Source organism: Solanum pennellii, chromosome 10 (assembly GCF_001406875.1).
Source record: "Solanum pennellii chromosome 10, SPENNV200".
NCBI lineage: Eukaryota > Viridiplantae > Streptophyta > Magnoliopsida > Solanales > Solanaceae > Solanum > Solanum pennellii.
The window spans coordinates 963,509-985,096 of NC_028646.1; the positions used below are offsets into that span (position 1 = coordinate 963,509).

General features: G+C 33.6%; 4 protein-coding genes across 11 annotated transcripts; all 4 read right to left on the minus strand.

Moving 5' to 3' along the window:
- Positions 1–906: 906 nt before the first annotated feature.
- Positions 907–8,919, minus strand: LOC107002646 (CCR4-NOT transcription complex subunit 9-like). Of its 7 annotated transcripts, none has more exons than XM_027912407.1 (14): positions 8,781–8,919; positions 8,145–8,488; positions 7,149–7,403; positions 6,769–6,922; positions 5,960–6,010; positions 5,115–5,386; positions 4,179–4,250; positions 3,564–3,653; positions 3,073–3,115; positions 2,151–2,257; positions 1,846–1,941; positions 1,568–1,758; positions 1,374–1,443; positions 907–1,245 (listed from the first exon to the last, which is right to left on the minus strand). In XM_027912407.1, the coding sequence occupies exons 6-14, from the start codon at positions 5,298–5,300 to the stop codon at positions 1,147–1,149; spliced, it is 954 nt and encodes a 317-aa protein (XP_027768208.1). In that variant the 5' UTR covers positions 5,301–5,386; positions 5,960–6,010; positions 6,769–6,922; positions 7,149–7,403; positions 8,145–8,488; positions 8,781–8,919; the 3' UTR covers positions 907–1,146. The 7 variants fall into 7 exon arrangements, with proteins under 7 accessions (XP_027768208.1, XP_027768206.1, XP_027768207.1 ...); XM_027912405.1 differs by having other exon boundaries at positions 5,960–6,303; XM_027912406.1 differs by having other exon boundaries at positions 5,960–6,922; positions 7,190–7,403.
- Positions 7,137–9,975, minus strand: LOC107032604 (ribonuclease 3-like protein 2). Its single transcript, XM_015234201.1, has 5 exons — positions 9,862–9,975; positions 8,515–8,581; positions 8,145–8,397; positions 7,322–7,403; positions 7,137–7,199 (listed from the first exon to the last, which is right to left on the minus strand). Exons 1-5 carry the CDS (start codon positions 9,973–9,975, stop codon positions 7,137–7,139), a joined length of 579 nt encoding a protein of 192 aa, XP_015089687.1.
- LOC107002647 (ribonuclease 3-like protein 2) lies at positions 9,872–11,669 on the minus strand. 2 transcript variants are annotated; one of them, XM_027912409.1, is made up of 2 exons: positions 11,120–11,669; positions 9,872–10,233 (listed from the first exon to the last, which is right to left on the minus strand). In XM_027912409.1, the coding sequence occupies exons 1-2, from the start codon at positions 11,507–11,509 to the stop codon at positions 10,150–10,152; spliced, it is 474 nt and encodes a 157-aa protein (XP_027768210.1). In that variant the 5' UTR covers positions 11,510–11,669; the 3' UTR covers positions 9,872–10,149. The 2 variants fall into 2 exon arrangements, with proteins under 2 accessions (XP_027768210.1, XP_015056245.1); XM_015200759.2 differs by having other exon boundaries at positions 9,872–10,238.
- Positions 11,670–12,316: 647 nt separating this feature from the next.
- On the minus strand, positions 12,317–19,543 carry LOC107002645 (CCR4-NOT transcription complex subunit 9-like). The gene is made up of 9 exons (XM_015200747.2): positions 19,250–19,543; positions 18,362–18,433; positions 17,299–17,388; positions 16,789–16,831; positions 13,460–13,566; positions 13,148–13,243; positions 12,868–13,058; positions 12,675–12,744; positions 12,317–12,578 (listed from the first exon to the last, which is right to left on the minus strand). Exons 1-9 carry the CDS (start codon positions 19,463–19,465, stop codon positions 12,480–12,482), a joined length of 984 nt encoding a protein of 327 aa, XP_015056233.1. The 5' UTR covers positions 19,466–19,543; the 3' UTR covers positions 12,317–12,479.
- Positions 19,544–21,588: the final 2,045 nt, after the last annotated feature.

Sequence of the window (21,588 nt, forward strand, 5' to 3'; positions counted from 1 at the left end):
ATATTATGTTATGTGTTTAAATTTATAATTTATTTTATTTAATTTTAATTAATTAACATTTATTTTACTTCATAATGAAAATTGAATTAATTTAATGTAAACACTCGATGTGAATAAGTTTTTTCTGTTCGTGCTTCCATGTTGTTCATACAAGTGTTTTCTTGTAGGTGATACTTCACATAGCTATTGTTGGTGGTCATGTATGCTTCTTCGTAGGGAATACTCAATTTTTATTATCTCCTTGTTGTTTATATGTGTTTATTTTTATAGACGGTTCTTCATGGTTTCTTTAGATATAAATAACTATCTTAATTAAATTGTGCATACACGACTAGAAATAGAACAATATTCTAAATAGATTTAATTGAATTTATGCGGTGCTTTTTTCCTACTCCGGTATGTAACTCCTCCCAATATAAAACTTAGAAGTATCAAATATATATATCATTAAATGCAATGAAATAAATAGAGAAATGGGGTGTTTATTTCATACTCCGGTATGTAACTCCTTTCAATGTTAAAACTTACAAGTACCATGTATGTATGTGTATATATCACTCACAATGCTTCGCTAGAATACATATAAATGATTTTGAAAAAAAAAATTCCTTACACACAAAACAATAGAAATAAATAGAGAAATGGCCAAAAGTCCCCATAATTTATATTCAGATTTTCGATTACACACTTTAACTTTACGGGAGTGTTATCACCTCCCAGTGTTAAGTGTTCAGCTGAAAATTCCGATATAGATTAGGGAGACTTTTTGACCATTTTCTCATTTTAAAAAACCCACTTATTTTCTAACGGGACATTTTCTAAAATAACATTTCCATGGAAAGCATTTTCTTTATTCCAAACACACAATGATATGTATTCTAGCATTCTTAACCAGAAGGCTCGAAATAGCACGAATCCAAATCTAGATAGGCCTTGATACGAGTACCGGACACCAAGTGAAAAAAACCAAATAGACAGGCTTAGTAAAGGTACAGTACTAGTCTTAATATCCTAATAATAATCTTCATAACAATTCACATAGTGCAGTACATATAAATAAATATGAGTGCAGTACTCCATCAAATTCCACGTCCTATGAGTACAGAAATTCATCCTTAGTTCAAGTCCCATTTGTACGAATTCAGTTCACGGCATCCAATCAAATCCTCCAGCTTCTGGGGCAACCTGATTCCCATTAACGTTAAGGAGCAATTGCTGCAGCCACGTTCTCGTTGTTGGATCCTCCTGATAACATAATGCAACAAAACCAGTCATGATAAGGAAAAATAACAAGGGTCTGATGCCGAGAAAAGAATAAATCATGACACAGGAGGGAGAGGGGAGCGCTACTTATATTGTGAAATATTACGTACACTAAGACAACTGCTGAAGGTGTCATCTCTAAGCCTATCGGGAAGACAATTTTTCAGTGCCTGACAAGCCCTGCCATAAGCCATACACATCAATTTTTAGCCTCAGAGAAACAGAAAGATCAAAAAGGGCTGAGATATATCACACATAAGCAAGCTGAAACGAAAACCAGGATGGTGATAAACAGAAAACTAACCTTGGCTCATCTGATAAACGAAGATAGCACCTGATTATGTATTTCAGCAATCTTGATGAAGGCTGCTGAGCAAGCGCACCGACCATATTCCCTAAAGCTTGAGCTACTTCAAAAAACCTATCCGACGTGGTACAGATGTACTTCAGACCCACATCATCTAGAAGGATTTTTTGCACAATGAAAGTCGCAACCTGTACGTATGAATAAATTAGATGAATGAAAATCTAATCAAGTCGAGGGAGGATGTAATTGGAAAATGGTTTTGGGGAAGCACAAACTGTTTTTGATAGTTCACTCCCCATCTCCATTGAGCATAAGCACCGAGGAACTATCTCTGTCGAAACAAGAAAACTGATAACTTCAGTGTTGTCTACCTGCGCAGAAAAAAAACAAAAGGAACAAAGTGCATTTAGGCTTTACAAAAACAATTGATTAAGATAGGTTATGAATAGCATCATTAGCTCCTGAAATTATAACTAATCAGTTTCCTTCTCATGTCATTCCCAGTAGATATGATCATGAATGAAAATCTTTATACTAACAATGAAAGTAGAAGACGCATTACATACAGTAGACATGTTACCTTCACAAGGGCACCAATAACACCTAAGCTTGTAAGCCTCAAATGTTCAAATGGTGTTGACCTGATTGTTGTATTAAGAAAGGGGTACAGATACAAAGGAACATATGCTGAAAAGTAGAAAACTGTCAGAAGGATTTATTCCAGCGAAACCAAATATATCACAAAAGTCTGTCCAGATCTCGAGAACACATCATTGATTATTGAGTCCATTTATTAGTTCCTTTTTTCATTAAAGATGTACTTAAAAGTTTTTGAAGGTTACAAAGCATTTTACATGAATAATATGGGACGGGTATTATCTAAGACAAGATTCTTGTGTTGCACCAGCCAGTGCTTCAATTAACCTAAGGCCACAAACTTGTAATCTTCGTTTCTTCCCTCTTTACGGACATTAGTGACAACCAAGGACGAACGGCCATTATTACTTAACAGTTGTGCATTCCGAGGAAATATAACCCAAGTATTATTTTAGTTTTTCTACAAGTAGTGGATAAGATGAATCCAAGTATAATGTCTTCATATGGAAATCAAATTTTATTTCTCCTCCAATGATTTATCAACAAATTCAGGGCGACATTAATTTGATACTATTTGGATCTTATTCTTGACTTGTATATGTGGAATTCTTTTTGACAAGTAAATAAGAGTTTAATTTAAGTGAAAATATGATAATAAGCAAGTGCTTGGGGAACAAAACTTAAGAGGAGTAACTATGAGGAGTGTTGAGATTTTTGTGTCAGTGTCGTTGTTATGGAAAAGAATTTGCATCCACAAGCAACTGCAAATCAACATAAACAACATTTTTTTTGCTTTAAATGGCATTCCACAAAAAAGTAGAGTCAGAAAAGGACTGAAAAAGGCCAAGCTTATTGCCATTGCCAAACAGATAAGAGAACTTTTAAAGAAGGAAGAGAATCTTCACCGTGGAGTAACAACATTCTGGTGTCAGGGTGAGAGGCTACACACTGCAAAAGAGAAAGCAATGGAAAACTATTTAAATATGAAGGACAGAAGACTTGACCCTGACCAGCAAAAGAACTAACCAAACAAAGGCAGACTGGGAATACTATTACATCTTAAAGCACTTATACTATGATAACATCAGACATTTGGAAGTAATACTTGTCATGCTCCAAGAAAGAAATGAAACTTAAAACTATTTCAGTACGAACAAGTTCTTTTCTTTTACAAAAAAAAATATATATATAGAAATTTCAACACTTCCTAGTCTGTTGCATTCACCGTCAACCTCTCTTGATACTTATAACACAACCCCAAACATATCTAGTTTACTATACCTCTCTTGACAATAACTCATTACTTTAAGGTCACCAACAATAATGAATAATAGAAGAAGTATCAAGAATCACGAATCACAGAGAACAAGACCACAAGGAAAATAATTTAATATACCTGAAGAAGTGCTAGTACATTACAAACTCTATTGGATTGTGCAGGAGTCAGGTTTGGCGGTGACAAAACAGGGTAGACAGAAATTATCTCCTGCAAATGTACAAAAAACGATTACAAACTTATAGAAACAGATAGTGACTTCCACACATTAGAAATAAGAATCAAATAGTTGGACAGAAAATGTCCACAATAGACGTTCAAGAAATATGAATGAAATATTTGAGAGAATAGAAGTCCAGAATCTCATCATCATAGAAAGAGTTACTTTAACTGAATCAGTATTATTAGTTTATTATTAGCATACAACCACCTATATATAGTAGCTTTTCTTTACCATCTAAGTTGGTCCAAGGCACAAAAAGAATTAATTTGAGATCAGATTTAAATGACAGAATAGTTTCTCCTCCAGGTGGTGATATTGTCTTCTTTTTTTTTCTTTTTTTTTTGCGGGGGTGGGGGGTTGTGAAGCATGGGTAATAAGTAATCACTGAACAAATGTGTGTGTGAACAGACAGAAGAAATTCTAGAATTACAGTGTGGAGTAGTACTTTAGCATTCATGTGCATATGAGAAAGGAATAAGCTCTAAATAATAATGAAACACTTCTCAAAATACCTGTATAAATACAGCAATGGTACCAAAAGAGTGCCATAATACCGGGGCCAAATCCTCAAAAATTTCCCTCCTCTGGAAAAGGAAAACAAAGACAACAAGTGATTTTAGGTAAATCTTAAGAATATTTGGCAGACCAACAAAATGATACTCAACCCAAAACGTCAAATTAGTTGGTCTTCCACATATACTAATACACACAAATATGAGGACATTGTTGAAGAGGGGTCAGCAGCAAAATAGGAGTATTAAGGCAGACATCAATTGTGCAACAATTTCTCAAAAAGAAGAAATTAGAATTATGCAGCCAGAGGGAGACGCCGGAGTTAAAAAGTCCCATTAGTCCAATTTTATCAATTAGATTATCACTGTTGCTCTAGATAATCAGTTATGCAACCTTAGGTAGAACACTGGAGTTGAAAACCAGTTGTCTGTTAGGTTTCATCAACACATAGCAGTAGAAAAGAAAGAATATTGTTTGTATAAGCATGTGTGTGTCACTATTTCACTAGAAGAGGATGGTAGAAGTAAGATGACATTCACAGTTTATTAACTATACATCATTCATAAAGTTTGACATTGAGATTGTTCTTTTTTTTCTGCCCAAGAATTGAAGCTTCTTCATAATGAAACAGATCGATCCCAAATAAGATAACATGAAATATTCAGATTATAATAGGTACATGGAATTAAATCTCTTTTTTCTCCTACTATTCTCAGAAAGCATCTGATAGGTAAATCCACAGTCGACAACATCATTTTCCATCTCAATTTTCGGTTAATCTAATTACAATTCAACCCTCTCTCAAGTGACAAGCATTTAATACCCTCAATTTTACAGAACTTCACCGTAATCAAGAGTTAAAATTTATAAAATCATGCCCCAATGAACCGATATAAAGCATAAAACGATACGAAAATAAACGAAGATGAATAAACCTTGGAAAGTTCCAGAAGAGCATTTTCACGAAGATTCGGGTTGCAGATATCAAGCACAAGCTGTTGAGCAGATTGCATTTGGCGATCCCTATTGACCGGTGCTCCTTCACTAGAAGACGATGATGACATACTACCTCTTGAGGAACTGCTGACACCGACTGAGGGAGACTGAGGTAAGTTTGTCATTCTAAAGCCTTAATCGAATGTCTTTATCTTTTTCTTCCTTTCGCTTTACCTACTTTATTTTCTCTCTTTTTTCTTCTGTTCCCAAACTGTACAAAGACAAAATTCACCGTTTGATTACTTTGATAAAGAAAATTTATTGTTTATCTAGAACATCGACACCATCAACTAAGTAAATAGTTTTTCTATCATTTTTATCTAAAAGATCGACACCATCAACTAAACCAATAGTTTTTGGAATATAACGTAATTAAAAATAAATAATAGTTTTGTATCATTTTTCTATTAATAGTGATTAGGTTTGATCTTCGATCTATTATAAAGAAATTCTATATTTTGATAATGGAATTTATTGATAATCAATGAAGAGGATCATTAATGAAATGTATAAGTCATTTTCTGATGTAATTGAAGACAAAAAGGGAAGATTTGTGAGATTGTTTTGAATGGTATATTCTTCGTTTTTTTGAGATTGACTTGGAGTTTAATTTCTTCGGCATCAAATCTAATTAAAATGATAGTTTTTGAAACTGAAGTCTTGAAGGGGAATCCGAGCAAATTATCATCTGCAAAAAGAAAATGATAGTCTTTCCTATTGTTTTCCATTAACCAGATATGAATCAGTGATAGGGTTTATATTTAAGGAGGAGGTACAAACTTACTTATGGTTGTACGCATTAAGCTTCAGATGGGTTACGTCTTGGCTTATAGATCTGCATTGGAAGAACGACTTCAACCTTAACAGCAGCGAAGTCTAGAACTCAGAGATTACCGATTTCAATTTCCTGAGGATGAGATTCAAGCCCGTGAAGTGTTCCTCCACTTGTGCGTCTTCGGAATACTAAGTGCACAAAGATGACTGAACTTGCTTTATGTAGATCTTCAATTCCTTTTTTTGGGAATCTCGAGGTAGATAAATGGAGCACCGACGGTAGAGATGCAATTTGGAAACGGTGTGGAGATAGAGACTTCCAGCGGACTCTACAAGGATTGAGAGTCCTTTTCTCTGTCCACTTCCCTAATTAGACCTTTAGCATAGTAGTTTGTTTTTCTTTCTTTCTTTCGCTTGTTTTATGTGTGTATTAGCACTTTGGGCTAAGTCATTATTTTTGTACAGATCTTATTTTTGTGTATGAAAAGGGCCCAGTTGGGTCGTTTAACTATATATATACATATAAATCAATGAGGGTGATCATAATAAAATTTACTAGTCATTTTCTAATGTAATTTGTGCATATCATCATATCAGTGATAGCCCCACATATGCTTGGACTCATGCACCTTAAAACAATTTGCTCCGAATGCTCGCTTCACATTTCTCAAGGGTATCTCACATGTTTCTCAATGTTCTTTTCAGCATAAAAGTTGAAAACATTTTTCCTACTTTAGATGAATGCACTTATAGACATGGAACATAGATATATAGGTATTAATCAACTAAGTCGTAAGATATGGAATGATCATGTCTTACTTGTCCACTGCACTTTATAGGTCATGAATCCCTATGTTACTGAGATCATCAAAAAATATTGTCGCACCCGTGTCAGAACCTTCAAAAATGCACTACTTTTGAAGTATTTTCCATGCACTCACGTCGATATTTTTGAAGAGTCTGAGAAATATTCCTGCACATATAGTGTTAAAGAGTCCCAAATTAATTATGGGAAGAAAAATTAGTCTCCTTATATGGTATTAGGAAATCCTCACTTTATGACCTACTACTTTGGGGTTGCTCTAGGACCAAGGCTCATTTTTTCTATATGGTATTTGTTAATGAAAGAAAAAGTCAAACATCAGTGGTTAATGAGATTATTGCACGAAACATGATTATTGCATGAATCAAGAGAAAACCTGAGTAAGATATACTTCCAAGTTGAAACGAACCCTGCTACCTGCTTCATCCTGGAATTGGAATGTGGAACTATGAACAAATCAACTGAACTTTGATTCCTGCATACTCCGGATAGTTGCTAAAGCTGCAGAATTCTCTGCATCTTTTACTCGTGACTTTTCATCCCCCTCACAAAAAGCATGCCTTCAGCAATTATAATTTGCACAGAGCATATAAACCTCCTATCATGAACAGGACCTATCTCTTTCTCTACTCTGCAAACATCCGAAAGCAAACAATAATGGAACCAAATTCATACATTTAATGTGACTGCAACAGAAAAAAGAAAAAAATTGGCAGCAACTGGATATTGAGACAAACAAATCCAGAAAGAATTACCTTAAGAAAATCTATCCCAAATGGAACACATGCATTAACTATGTTGCTAGTCCAGAACAACCATATTATATGGAGTGCTCTCAAGAGAAAATAAAATCTTAAAATATGAAACCGCAAACACCAGCCATTTCAAAATATTTTTAAATAAAATACTTAAATAAGTTCATTTTACTATTGTCTGCTCAAAGAGTATAAGTCGGCAATGTATGTTAGTATGTCGATGAATGATATAGTCCTAATTTTGTCTTTGTACTCCCATATAATAATATAATCGTATGTAATTCCGTGCAGTCAAAACTTAAAGCTACTACTGAGTAGAGAAACATTGTAGTTTCACTGCTAAGTATTGAATCAATGTTTGATCATATGGCAATAATTTCTTGCCCTACTTTCCTTTATCGATTGACAAGGAGATATACAACCAGGATTAAGCACATAATACTAGGATTCACCGATACAACATGTTAAGCATGTTAGACTTGATAACACAATTTGGTTGCAGCTATAGATTGAGTACAAGCAAAGAAAGTAACAACTTTATCCACCAAACAGATATCTGACAAAAATGGCACTAAGTCACTCATGAGAACAACTACACTCAAAGGAAAAAGACCAACCTGTAAGTTGGTTTGGGCCATTTCTCTATCTGGCAAAGCCCGTTTAGCTTCTGCTTTGCTCCTTCACACTCTTTTGTTGGGTCAAATTCAACATCCATCTTTTTTTTCTGAAATGTTATAGATTCAGGATCCCTCTTTTTTCTCTGGAATGGAACAAATTCAACATCCATCTTATCAAAAGGGTTATAGAACAACTCTTTTAGAGCAGCTTTTGCCACTTGAAGCTTTGCATTTTCTTTGTGCTCAGACGAAGCTGATACAATAAATTGTCCATCAAGATAGACGCTAGCTATGTTTTTATCTCCTCTTTCCGATGTTCTACATCAACTTGTTTTCCATCCTTTCTGCAAAGTCCAAACAACATTGTTACAGGCTGTGGTTGTTCTTCCAACGTATTCAGCATAACAATAGGCTCTAGTAGGCCTCTGAAGATCTATCTAAACATCAGGACGTCATTTCTCTTTGTAAAACAAGAATGTCCTATTTATAGCTCAACAAAATAATTGTGTTCATAAGACATTGATGAAATCTCTGAAATAAATCAATCATTGGAGCAAAGAAAGAAATGCTACATCTGCCTACAGGTGCCTGTCTGGGCAAATTGGCTCCCATGGGCTTTCTCATTGAATCACTCACCAATTTTCTGCAATTGTAATACCTCATCATTTCTTCCCTTCCAAGAAATAAATCAATCATTGGAGCAAAGAAAGAAATGCTACATCTGCCTACAGGTGCCTGTCTGGGCAAATTGGCTCCCATGGGCTTTCTCATTGAATCACTCACCAATTTTCTGCAATTATAATACCTCATCATTTCTTCCCTTCCAAGTTAGATTTTCAATGATACGAAACCCAAATATGAGATTCTTCTTCATGTAAAAGAAATTCAAATTTCAAATTGTAACCTACTATCTCTCTCTCTCTCACACACACACACAGCCTTTTTCTATAAGGGTAATATTATAAAAGGATTGTGGAAGCACTAACCTAGTGTGTCAAAATTAAAATTGATCAAATCCCTAATCATTTCCAGCATGATATCTATTACATAGATCAAATTGCGCCGAAAAAGCTAGCAAAAATCACATGTGCTTAAAAGTGACATTCCTAGGACAAGCACACAATTTAATTGCAAGAAGAGTTCCAGTTAAATACCAAAAAAGAATCACAATCGAATTTTTTGTTTTAGGAATACATGTTAATAATTTCTTTCGTCAATTGGAGAATAAACATTACTAGAGGAAAAAAGTTTTGCCTCTGAAAATTAACAAGCATATACATAATGACTACTCAGACATCACTTGGCTTGCAGCAGAAGTCACCAAAAGTACAAAACATTAAACAGGGGTACAGCTTGAGTCAGTTTTATGCAAAGATTACAAAGATAACTAGCTTTACAGTTTACATGAAAACAGGTTCAATAAATAACAGTTTAAACCCATTGTATACTAACACTGAGGCTGTAAATTATAAGCACTTACTAATAGCCAATAAGCCAGCAAGACTCAACTTTTCGATTCCACATAAATCACATTTTCAGGTTATAATAAAAATCCAGAGGAACAAATATAGAGAATCCGTATAGCCAACCTAACTAGTTGGGATAAAGGCGTAGTTGATAGATACATTGGTACTCTAAATTCAGAAAGGATAAAGAAAAGAGAGTTTCCATAAGATCCTTGGCCAATACAAACTTAAATAGTAAAAAAGAAACTGACCACCCAGACAGCATTCACATCAAAGCCACAATCCAAAAATACAGCCCCCATTACCGACTCCACAATGTCTGCAAGAACCTTTGGTGCTTTAATCATTCCTCCATAGAACTCCATCTCCTCCTCCTGTTGCACTGTTATCACAAATTCCTTCACCTACGTGCAAAATCAAAGTCTCCTCTATTACAATTCCACAAAGGAACTATTGTAATCAGTTCAATTTGTCTTGTGCCAATGAAATGTGCAATGATACAATGTTGCTATTACAATTCCACAAAGGAACTATTGTAATCAGTTCAATTTGTCTTGTGCCAATGAAATGCGCAATGATACAATGTTGCCAGTGACGTGCCATATGCAATGGCTTACTGGAATCTTCACTACATGAAACAAATACGGCCTTAGAAGTTTAAAGACTTGCAGAAGGAAACAAAACAGACAAATATATTGGATAAGATGTAACTGCCGAACTAGACTAGTGAAACCAAAGGACTTTTTAGATTAATACATTCCGTAATTTTTGGGGAACTTGCTTATATGAGCAATCCATATAGTAACTGGGAGGAGTTCTTCCGAGTTCAAATTTTCTACTTTGTCTACTTTTACAAAGCGAGTCACTCTCTATCGTGGAGGAGTCCTCCACAACTTAGATGATCAAACTGTACTTTGAGCATCCATCTAGCTATATGTACATTTTTAAAGACTTAAAGTGTAAAAGGGATGGCATGTATACCCTTCTTTTTATGATCTCAAAAGGTAAAACTGTCATTTCCCTTCCTTCATGTATTTAATATTTGAAGGAAAACACACAAATTACCCTCCCAAACTTATCCAGAAAAGCCTATTACCCTCCAACTTTACAGGCATTCCTTTACACCAATCTTCATTAAATGTTTGCTTGTATACACTCTCTATTAGATGCTTAATAGATTGTTTGATAGTTACTCCGTCCGCCTCGAGAAACATGTCACTATCAGCTTCTCTATTGTTAAATAAACAATATTCAATTTGACTAACAATTTAAGATGTATCTTTTCACCACATAGATATAATTGCAACTTATAGTAGTTTATGTTTATCTTATGAACATCTAAATTTCAATTTTAAAATATTAAATAAATGCAATCCAATTTCGCTTAGAAGATTAGTCAAATTGGCTCTAGTAAATCCAAAAGCCACAATTATTTTTGGACAGAGGGAGAAACTACAACAAAACTTAAACTACATAACAATGTGAAGTAGATGCATAAAAGTTATATACCTTTTCATCGAGGATTGATGAATTGCGGCGGAGGTACTTGTAAAGGCCGTGCCGGACGGCAACTCTAGCAAGCTTTTCCGTACTTAAATTGGCAGAACGAAGGTCAGTAAGCCTACCACAGTCAACATCAGGGTAAGTAACGAAGAAATAACTGGAAATAGCTAAGCCAAGAGCAGCATCACCGACGAACGCGAGCCGCTGGTAATTAGTAATTAAATTAGGACAGGAAGAGTGAGTAAGAGCTTCTTCTAGAAGCTTCGTGTTCTTAAATCGATATCTCAATAACTCTTCCACTGCCTGTACTGATGTCGCCGTGTTCGTAATTTCTTCCTCCGCCGGCGTCAACCTATTTGCGTCGGTTACCATCGCGCAAACTTCCGGCGATTGCATATGTTCTGAATGTTAAAATCCGGTGGAGCGCGCGCGCGAAAACGGTATTTTCCCGGGCGGAGAAAGCTGAGTTGTATCAGAAAAGCGCTAACGTGAAATGCCTGAATTGCTACTTTGCTACGTTCCAGAATTTAGGAATAAATTGATAGAGCTAAATATGTAATTTCATTATTTCAATCCGTATATAACTAATATCGCATGACTTATTTTCTTCTATTACATAAAATTATACATTAATTTCCTTATATTATTATACAAAATTATTAAAATACAATCAAATATAAATGACTTGTATATAATATTTGAAATCTATTAATTTAATATTGTATAAATTAATACATAAATAACAAAGGCTCAATTTAAAGAAAATAATATATACGCAACTTAACTTTGATTTCTAATAAACCCTACCAACTCAAATAAAGCATTTCAAAGAAAATATAATAAAGAAAAAATTATGATGTCAATTGCAAAGAATGATCCAGTTCAATATTACTCTATTATGCAAGATGCGATATTAAAATGAGAAACCATCTTTATTAACTTTAAAAACTATAAATATAAATTTGAGCACTAATTACATGGAGGACTTGAAGTCGACTCAGTAACTATATATGCCATTAACAATGACTGCTTTCATATCCTCAACAAAATATTTGCTAGGACTAACAAAAATTGCGATGAATCGATAAATACTCCTGTTAGAGAGCATTTTACACCCACTACGAGACTTCCTAACGCAAAGTCAGATTTAAACGTTCCCCAATGACAATAGAGAACAGGCAGTAGGAAACCAAAAAAAAAAAGTTTGCTAAATGGTTCAATAATATTCTTATTCTCCAAATAATAATCTTAATAATTATTCACATAATGGACTACATATACAAACATGAGCGCATAAATGCATTCAAAAGTGCTCTAACAAAAGACTAGGAAGTTTAATTTAAGTTCTATTTGTATGAAATTCAGTTCACAGTATATGATCAAATCCTCCAGCCTGTAGAGGAACCCGATTCGTATTAACGCTATGGAGCAATTGTTGCAGCCACCTCCTTGTCATTGGATCGTCCTGATAACATAACGCAAAAAAGAGGGTCATGGTCAGGAAAAAATAACAAGGGTCTAATGCGGGGGGGAGCTACTTATATGGTCAAGTATTACGTACACGAAGACAGCTCTGGAAGGCGGTATCTCCAAGTATATCGGGAAGACAATCTCTCAGTGCATCACATGCCCTGCCATAAACCAGGCACATCACCTTTAGCCTCACAGAAATGAGAAAGACCGGAGAGGACTCTGATTGTCACGCATAAGCAAGCTGAAAAGAAAACGAGGATGCTGATATACAGAAAACCAACCTTGGATTATCTGACAAACGAAGATAGCACCTAATTATGTGTTTCAGCAATCTTGATGAAGGTTGTTCAGCAAGCGTGCCGACCATATTCTCTAGAACTCGGGATACTGCATAAAACCTTTCCGCTGTGGTACAGATGTAATCCAAACCCACATCATCTAGAAGAATTTTTTGCACAATGAAAGTTGCAACCTGCCAGCATGAACAAAATTAGATGCTTGAAAATCTAATATAAGTCGAGGAAGGACATAACTGGAAACTGGCTTTGAGGAAGGACCAACAGTTTTCAATAGTTCACTCCCCATCTCCATCGTGCGCAAGCACAGCGGAATTATTTCTGTTGAAAGAAGAAAACTGATAACTTCAGTATCATCCACCTGCGTGGAGAAAAACAATGTACCTTGAAGCTTTAGAATAACAATTAAATATTGGTAGGTTAAGCATATCATACATAGCATCATTAGCTCCTGATATTATAACTAGTCATGGTTTCCTTCTCATGTCATTCCCTGTAGATATGGTCATGAATGAAATCTTTACATTACAACAATGGAAGTATAAGAAGAGATGTATGAAATACAGTAGACAACAACCTTCACAAGGGCACCAATGACACCTAAGCTTGTAAGTCTCAGATATTCAAAAGGTCTTGACTTGCTCGTTGTATTAAGAAAGGGGTACAGATACAAAGGAATATGTGCTGCAAAGTAGAAGACGGTCAGAATGATTTATTCAAGGGAAACCATATATCACAACTATGAAGGATCACAATAGCAATTATCATCACACAAAATTCTATCCAGATCTCAAGAACACATCATGATTATGAAGTCCATTGATTTGGTTCTTTTTTATGAGATGTACTTTTAAGTTTTTGAAGGTTACAAAGCATTGTATATGAATAGTATGGAGTTGGGGTAGTTATCTAAGACCTAAGTTGCTTGCACTCGGGTGCAGGTGTCCGATAAGGGTGAGGATCTAGAGGTCATGATCTAATTTTTAAGATTCGGGGATATGGATCCATGTATGCATATGAGTGCGGAGGTTCGCCTAAAAATAATTAAAATATCTAAAAATAGACTTATATAACCTAAATTATGAGATATTTTGTGGAGAACTTGACGAGAATCTTGAAAGGAGATTAAAGGAATAGGAGTGACATAGAAATTTCTATATAAAAGGTATTTCATTTTCTTCAATTTCATCTTAGTTTTCATATCGATTATAGAAATCATTAAAACTGTCCAGATATTCCCCCATTGGTTTTGGTCAAAGTATCCAAAATTGGTTGACCAAATCGGACACGGATCCCACACCTATGTTGTGTCGACACGGGTGCGGCACAAAAAATGAAGAGTCCAAACAACTTAGCTAGCGTTTGGCCATAGATTTTCAAATATTCTTGACAAATATTATTTGAGTAAACTTTGGGTGAAATTTCACCATGTGTTTGGCCACAGTATTTGGAAAATATATTTCACCTATTTAGAAAAATACGATTTATACCCATAAGTTTTAAAAACTATCAAAACTATAAGTTTGTATTACAAATCAATTGGATGTTCGTTACAATAATAACAAATAGCATCCATGACACTAGAGCATGTGGTAGTTTGGAGTGAGTGCAACAAGCATCATTCCATAAATTATGAAGTAGACAAAGCACGTGACTGTCACCTTGCGCCTATTTTTCATCATTTTCATCAATAATCATATCATCATTTAATATTCACTCAATACTTTGGTTGTTCACGTAAAAAATTATGTAATACAACGCAAACAACTACTATAGTGGGTGTTTTTGTAAAAGATAAAAGATTGGGGTAAATTTTCAATTTTCAAAAGATCCCAAATAATGAGATTTGACCCAAATACTAGAAAAAACTAGTATTTGGAAATTTGGGATACTTGCCAAAGATATTTGCCAAATAATGACAAATTATATGGACAAACATTATTTGTCAAATTTTTTCCCAAATATTATTTGGGAAATCTATGGCCAACGCCCCCTTAGTCTAAGACAACATGCTTGTTTACACCAACCAGTGTTGTAATGAACCTAAGGCCACAAACATGAAATCTTCATTTCCTCCTCTTTATGGACATCAGTGACTGCCAAGGAAGGATGGTCTTTATTACTCGACAGTTGTGAATTCCAAGGAAAAGAAAACTCAAGTATAATTTTCTTTTTACTATAAGTCCTGGATAAATTCAAGTACAATGTCTTCATATGTAAATCAAATTCGAATTGTCCCCCAAAGATTTGCAAAATGGCATTAATGCGAATACTATTTGGATCTTATTGTTTGACTTGTGTATGTGGAATTCCCTTTTACAAGTAAATAAGGGTTATATCTATTTTATATTAAAAACATAAAACCCGTAACTTGAAAGTTCAATTCAAAAATACCCTTATTACTTTCTTATCTTTTCTAAAAGAACTACAAATACACACAACAGACCCCTCTTTGAAGAGACCCCTTCCAACGTTCCTCTAGCCAACTACTTACAGAAAAAAAGATCGTTAAATCATATGAAGGATGCATTAAAAACCAAATAGCTACAAACAAACCCCAAGCCAAGTACTAATCTGCTTTCTAAACTTTTTCTTTATTGAAGTGTTAACTAAATATTAAACTAAATTTCACAATTATGGGTGATGCAGAGCAGAGCATGGATATACAAGGAACCGTGGTAAAAATATACAATGTTTGATCAATAAGAGGAGATTGAAATGGCATGGAACCAGCAGGTCAAATTCTGCACTTTTAGTATGGAACCAAGTCAAATTGTGCAACTTTATGGACTATCAATCACTAATCGATCGACCTACTAAAGACCGAAGCACAACAACATAATCGCATTATACTCAGTTTTAAGGGACGAAAACTGAATCAAATGAGTTCACAACGGAGATCATACAAACAGTTACAAATTTATAAATCTTAAAGAGCACGGTTGCCGGATAAATTCGGGTGCAAAATGTGAACACTACTTGTGTTGTATGCTTTATTGGAGCAAGGAGCTTTTTATCAGAAATATTTTAAATAAGTTTCCCATGATACTTCTATTTCTGTTTATGTTCAATCCCATAAAAACTTTACCTCTTGGAAAGTTGAAATTGAAAAGCAAACACAACCATTACTACTTAGAAAATACTATCCAAAGAGCATTTATATGCTATGAAAGAAAATGTTTTCCACGAAAAATGATTTCCTAGAAAATATCTTATATGAATATAAGTGGGTTTCAAACCAAACACAACCATTACTAGTTCTAGTTTCTCAAGAGCTTTCATATGCTGAACCGAGGTTTTTGAATTTATTTTATGAATAGGAACATGCACCACAACTATCATTTATAAAAGAAGTATTAGATAAGATATGCTTTATTACATTTTTGTAGTCTTAAAAGCAAAATAAGTAAAAAAATCATATGCATCTGATAAAAATATTATTCTTCATCATTGAAGATTCAGATGAAACAATTAATCATTGAGCTTATAAAACAATCCATGATACAACGATCCATATCGTTCACAAAAATCTGTGCTTTATTCTGTCATAAATAAATATTTAGTCAAAAAATGCTTTTAATAATGTTGAAATAATTTTTCAAATGACAAATATATGAATGGGAATATTTACACTTGAGAAGCTAGTTAACCGACAAAGCACTAAGCAAGTGCCTAAGGTACAAGAGATGTAACTATGAGGAGAGTTGAGATTTTTGTGACTGTGTAGTTGCTATGGAAAGAATTTGCACCCAAAAGCAACTGCAAATAAACATAGGCAACAATATTCTAGCTTTCCAATGACATATCACCTAAAAGTACAGTCATTGTATATATAAAAAATTCCAAGCTTAATGCCATTGACAAACAGATAAGAGAACTTCAAAAAAAAAGGAAGAGAATTGTTACCTTTGAGGAACAACATTCTGGTGTCAGGATGAGAGGCTACACACTGCAAAATAGAAAGCAATGAGAAACTATTTCAATAGGAAAGATGAAAGATTTGATCTTGACCAGCAAGAAAACTAACTAACAGAGGCATAGTGGGAATACAATTACATCTTAAATCACTTGGCATTATGATAACAGCAGATATTCGAAAGTGATACTTCCATGCTCCAAGAAGAAACAAACTCAAAAGTGCTTCACTACTAACAGGTATTTTTTTACAAGGAAAAGAAATTAAAAATTTGAACACCTCTCAGTCTGTTCTGTTCATCCTCCACTTTTCTTAATACATATTAACACAACCCCAAGCATATCCAATTCTCTACAACTACTGCCGAACATTCATAGTTATAAGGAAAATCATATAATGACAATAACTTATTACTTTAAAGATTAACCGCAAGAAAGACCAATAGAAACAGTATCAAGAATCACAGAGAAAAAGTCCAGAAGGAAAGGAAGTTTATATACCTGAAGAAGTGCTAGTGCATTACAAACTCTATTGGATAGTGCAGGAGTCAGAGTTGGAGGCGACAAAACAGGGTAGATCGAAATTATCTCCTGCAAAAATGCAAATTAACGTTTACAAACTTATAGAAAAAGCTAGTGACTTCAACACTATATAAATAAGAATCAAATAGCTGGCCAGAAAATATCAACAATAGAAGGTCCAGAATATGAGTTAAATAGTTGAGAACAGAAGTCCAGAATCTCATCAGTCTAACGAGTAACTGAACCAATAATATTGCTTCTGATACAGCATCGAACAACCTACATAGAGTAGCTTTTGTTTACTATCCAGGTTGGGTCAAGGTACAAAAGCAATTAAACTGAGATTGGAGACAGCATAATTTGTGGTGATATTTTCATTTTTTGGGTTAATATCTCCACATAGTGGGGTTTTGGCTCCCTTGGTTTCATCAACATCCAAAAAACACGGAAAAGCAGTTGGGATTCTATTTTGAGACTTTACCTGTATATTTATTTCCAATTTTTACCTCAAATCATTTTATTCCATTTTTTGTTCTAATCAATGATAAAGCAATCCAACATATACAATGAAAATGGCATACATTGTCTAGTTTCCATTATTGGAAAAACAACCTCGTTGCGAGCTGAGTACAAATTACAAAAGGGGAAGCACCGCATGGGCCAAATGTGGGACTAACACCACTCCCTCCAAGCAGCCAAAAATTTCACAAATTTCTTTATATTATCATAAGACTCTACAAGATGTTGAGAAAGAAAAACTAGGACTCTATGAGATGCTTTCAATTTTAATTATTTCTGTTCCTCAGAAACCCCAATTAAAAGGTGATTAAGATGTTTCCTTGACACCTTTGTTGTGCGCTTCCTTTTATTCCTTGTTTTTAACGGTTCAGTGTGAAGAATAGGTAATCAATAACCATTGAAGAAATGTGTGTACAAACGGACAGACGAAATGCTGGAATTACATGGAGTGGTACTTTAACATTCATGTGCATCTGAGAGATGAAATGAATACTAAATTATAATGGAATGCTTTTCAAAATACCTGTAGCAGAGCAGCGATAGTAGCACATGAGTTCCACAATAGAGGGGCCAAATCCTGAAAAAGTTCCCTCTTCTGGAAAAGAGAAAAGAAGGCAAGAAGTCTTTTTTAGGTAAATCTTAACACTATTTAGCATAACAACAAACTGACACCCAATCTAGACTGCCAAATTATTTGGTGTTCCACATATTCACAAATATGAGCACATTGTTGAAGTGGGGTCAGCAGCGAAATAATATTGGGATAGACACCAACTGTTCATCCATTGATCCAAAAGAAGAAATTACAATTACGCAGCCTTAGGGAGACAACAGAGTTAAGAGGCCCCATTAGTCCAGTTTTATCAAGTCGAATAAAATACCACAGCTGCTTCAATTACAATTCAACTCTCTAAAGTGACAAGCATCTAACAAAACCTAGCATCCCCATTCTTTTAGAATTCTCAAACATTAGCTCTAAGACATGGAAGAAACAGTGATGCCTAAACTCTCAATTTTAGGCAACTTCACCATAATCCAAAATTGAATTATACAAAATCATGCCCCGAAGAGTCGATATAAAAATCAAAACGATATGACACTTAAACAAAATATGGAAGTAATCCTCTGAACCTCTTTTTTTCTCCTACAATTTTCATTAGATAACATCATTATCCATCGCATTTTTTGGTGAACTCAACTCCCTAAAGTGATAAGCATCTTAACAGTCATCAAAACCTAGTATCTCGATTCTTCTACTATTCTCAATTTCAGCCCTAGGTCCTAACCTTTCAAATATACAAAACTTCACCATATCCATAATTGATTTATACAAAATCATGCCTGATGAGTCAATGTAAAGAACAAACTTATACGACAGCGAAACAAAAACATGAAAATGAAAGGAATAAACCTTAGAAAGCTCTAGAAGAGCATTTTCACGAAGTTCGGGATTAGTGAGATCAAGCACTAACTGTTCCGCCGATTGCATGTTGCGATCGTTATTAGCCGAAGCTACGGCACCGACCAACGACGGCGATGCAACTCCTCCAAAACCTCCCAAACCTCCGCCGGCGCCGATTGAGAAAGACTGAGGTAAGTTTGTCATGCCCTCAATCGAATGCTTCATTTGTTTTTCCTCTTTTCGCTTTCTCTGCCTTTTTTCCCTCTTTTTTCGGATTAAACAAAGACGAAATCCGCCGTTTCATTTAAAACCGTGGCACTACGTAGAAGTGGACATGTTTCACAAAACCACATGACTTTAACCCATGGTAATCCATTTTTAGATATTAACTTTTTATATAAATTTATAATAATAATAATAATTGATATAAACCTTAGAAATTTATAATTTATCTAATAGTACTATATAATACATGTGTAAAATATATTTTACACAATAGATTTATAAAAATAATTGTTGTAAATAGATTTATAAAAATAATTGTCTTTCTCGTAATGAAAACTAAACTATGTAATTAAAATTTAACCAATTAAGGTTGTGGTAGACTGATAAATACTTTATTTTTAATAAAGAGATTTTGAATTTAAGTCTCCTTAAACTCAGAGTTACCTTTGTTGGTAGCACTTTATTTCCTGATATGAAACTTTTCGACGTGAATTTAAATTTATTATATTATTCTAATAGAAATTAAGTTAGTTTTGATTCTCCATTTAAAGTAATACCTAAGCTACAAGATATTTTGATGATCTTGGGTAATAAGCTATGAAGCTATAAGTTATTAAAAAAATATGTTTTTTTATAATTTAAATTTCTCTCAATTTAACTAGACTTGATTTATTAATTTTTATTTGATTGACTTCCTCCATCTCGTGTGATTTAAATTGTTTGTTTTTTTTTGGCTTAATTTTCCCTATTTTGGTATTTTTTATTATCATAAAATAATGAATAGAATGATGATTGAAATCGATTCCCTCTTAATAAGGAATATCGTAGAAAAAATTTGGAAGATTTCATTCCAAGTCATGATATAGGGTGTCAATGATTCGATCGGGTTATTTTTAAAAATTTATATTATTTCGATTTTTTAAATATTTTATAATGTATAATTAATATTAGATTTTTTAAAAAAAAACCATTCAAATTATACCGGTTTCTCTTCGATATAAGTACGATTCGGTTAATGTTTATTATTTTTTACTTTTAAGGCATCACCTCAAAATATGTTATTATTAAAATATTTCCTTCGCAGGCATATTCTTGAAGAAATACTTCAATTCTTTACCAAAAAAGTCAACGATGTAAAGTTATGTTGTCATATTGTTTTATCTTAAGCATTTAATATGAGTAGTGACATATGTTTTGTTATATTGTTTGATGGAGTGCCTATTATAGTATCTTTTAATATTAAACTCAATTAATTAAAAATTAATTACATAGTAAATACCCAAAGTCGTCCAATCAACAGAGATCTAGAACCTAAATTATATTTATATTTGAAAAAAATTAACATGTATATTTAAAAAATTGTTTTATATATTAAAGTAAAGGGATTTAACATGTTAATATGTAAAATATATTGACATACATGTAAGATTATTCAGTTTCGTCTCAATTGTTCGAAATTGTTATACATATACATAAAATTCATAATTTTATTGAAATAATGATATAAATCGATTTGATACACTTAAGTTCGAATTTTTCATATTCTTTTAACACCTATAGACACACATCGATATTAGGTTTGACTAAGTTTATAACTAGAATATTTAAATATGAAGATTATCAAAATTCCATAAAAATTGACGAGCTTCTTTACTATTTTTGAATCTATATTCTTGAATTGAGAACAACTTCTCTTGATGATTTGAAGTGTTCTATATGACTTAAAATTGAAGCTCATTGTTCAAAATGTGAAGCACGAGCTTGAAATCTCCATTGGAATTAGTCCAAAAGTTTCAGTTTAAATATACACTTGCCAAAGGAGTTCATAGACGAAAAATAAATAAACAAATAAGCTAAATGAGATTCAATATCGATTACAAACACATAAAAGAAATATTTATATAAATAATGTAATTTTTATTGAAGGAAGTTCAAATGACTCCCCCTCCCTCCCCCCGCGTCCGTCTGTCTAATGGAGTTCATTTAAACATGATATAATTAAAAATATGTAAGATATTTTTTATATTTTAAATTTTTTTAATAAATTCTAACTTCGTCATCGATGGATAACCAAATGAAGAGTTCAAGAATGAAGCATGGAAAAAACAAGTGAATAAGGAAAA

Excerpts from the sequence above, each read along its gene's own strand:
- LOC107002646 (XM_027912406.1), bottom strand. The coding sequence starts at position 5,300 with ATGACAAACTTACCTCAGTCTCCCTCAGTCGGTGTCAGCAGTTCCTCA. Across the intron at positions 3,654-4,178 it reads CCATTGCTGTATTTATACAG|GAGATAATTTCTGTCTACCC; the intron begins GTATTTTGAGAA and ends GTACATTTGCAG. Across the intron at positions 1,444-1,567 it reads CGTTTATCAGATGAGCCAAG|GGCTTGTCAGGCACTGAAAA; the intron begins GTTAGTTTTCTG and ends GGCTTATGGCAG.
- LOC107032604 (XM_015234201.1), bottom strand. The coding sequence starts at position 9,975 with ATGGAGTTCTATGGAGGAATGATTAAAGCACCAAAGGTTCTTGCAGAC. Across the intron at positions 8,582-9,861 it reads ATGTGAATGCTGTCTGGGTG|ATAGATCTTCAGAGGCCTAC; the intron begins GTCAGTTTCTTT and ends CCTGATGTTTAG. Across the intron at positions 7,404-8,144 it reads TGGCCCAAACCAACTTACAG|AGTAGAGAAAGAGATAGGTC; the intron begins GTTGGTCTTTTT and ends GGATGTTTGCAG.
- LOC107002647 (XM_027912409.1), bottom strand. The coding sequence starts at position 11,509 with ATGCAATCGCCGGAAGTTTGCGCGATGGTAACCGACGCAAATAGGTTG. Across the intron at positions 10,234-11,119 it reads CATCAATCCTCGATGAAAAG|ATTCCAGTAAGCCATTGCAT; the intron begins GTATATAACTTT and ends CATGTAGTGAAG.
- LOC107002645 (XM_015200747.2), bottom strand. The coding sequence starts at position 19,465 with ATGAAGCATTCGATTGAGGGCATGACAAACTTACCTCAGTCTTTCTCA. Across the intron at positions 18,434-19,249 it reads CTCTTCTAGAGCTTTCTAAG|AAGAGGGAACTTTTTCAGGA; the intron begins GTTTATTCCTTT and ends TCTCTTTTCCAG. Across the intron at positions 13,567-16,788 it reads CAGAATGTTGTTCCTCAAAG|CACATATTCCTTTGTATCTG; the intron begins GTAACAATTCTC and ends TCTACTTTGCAG.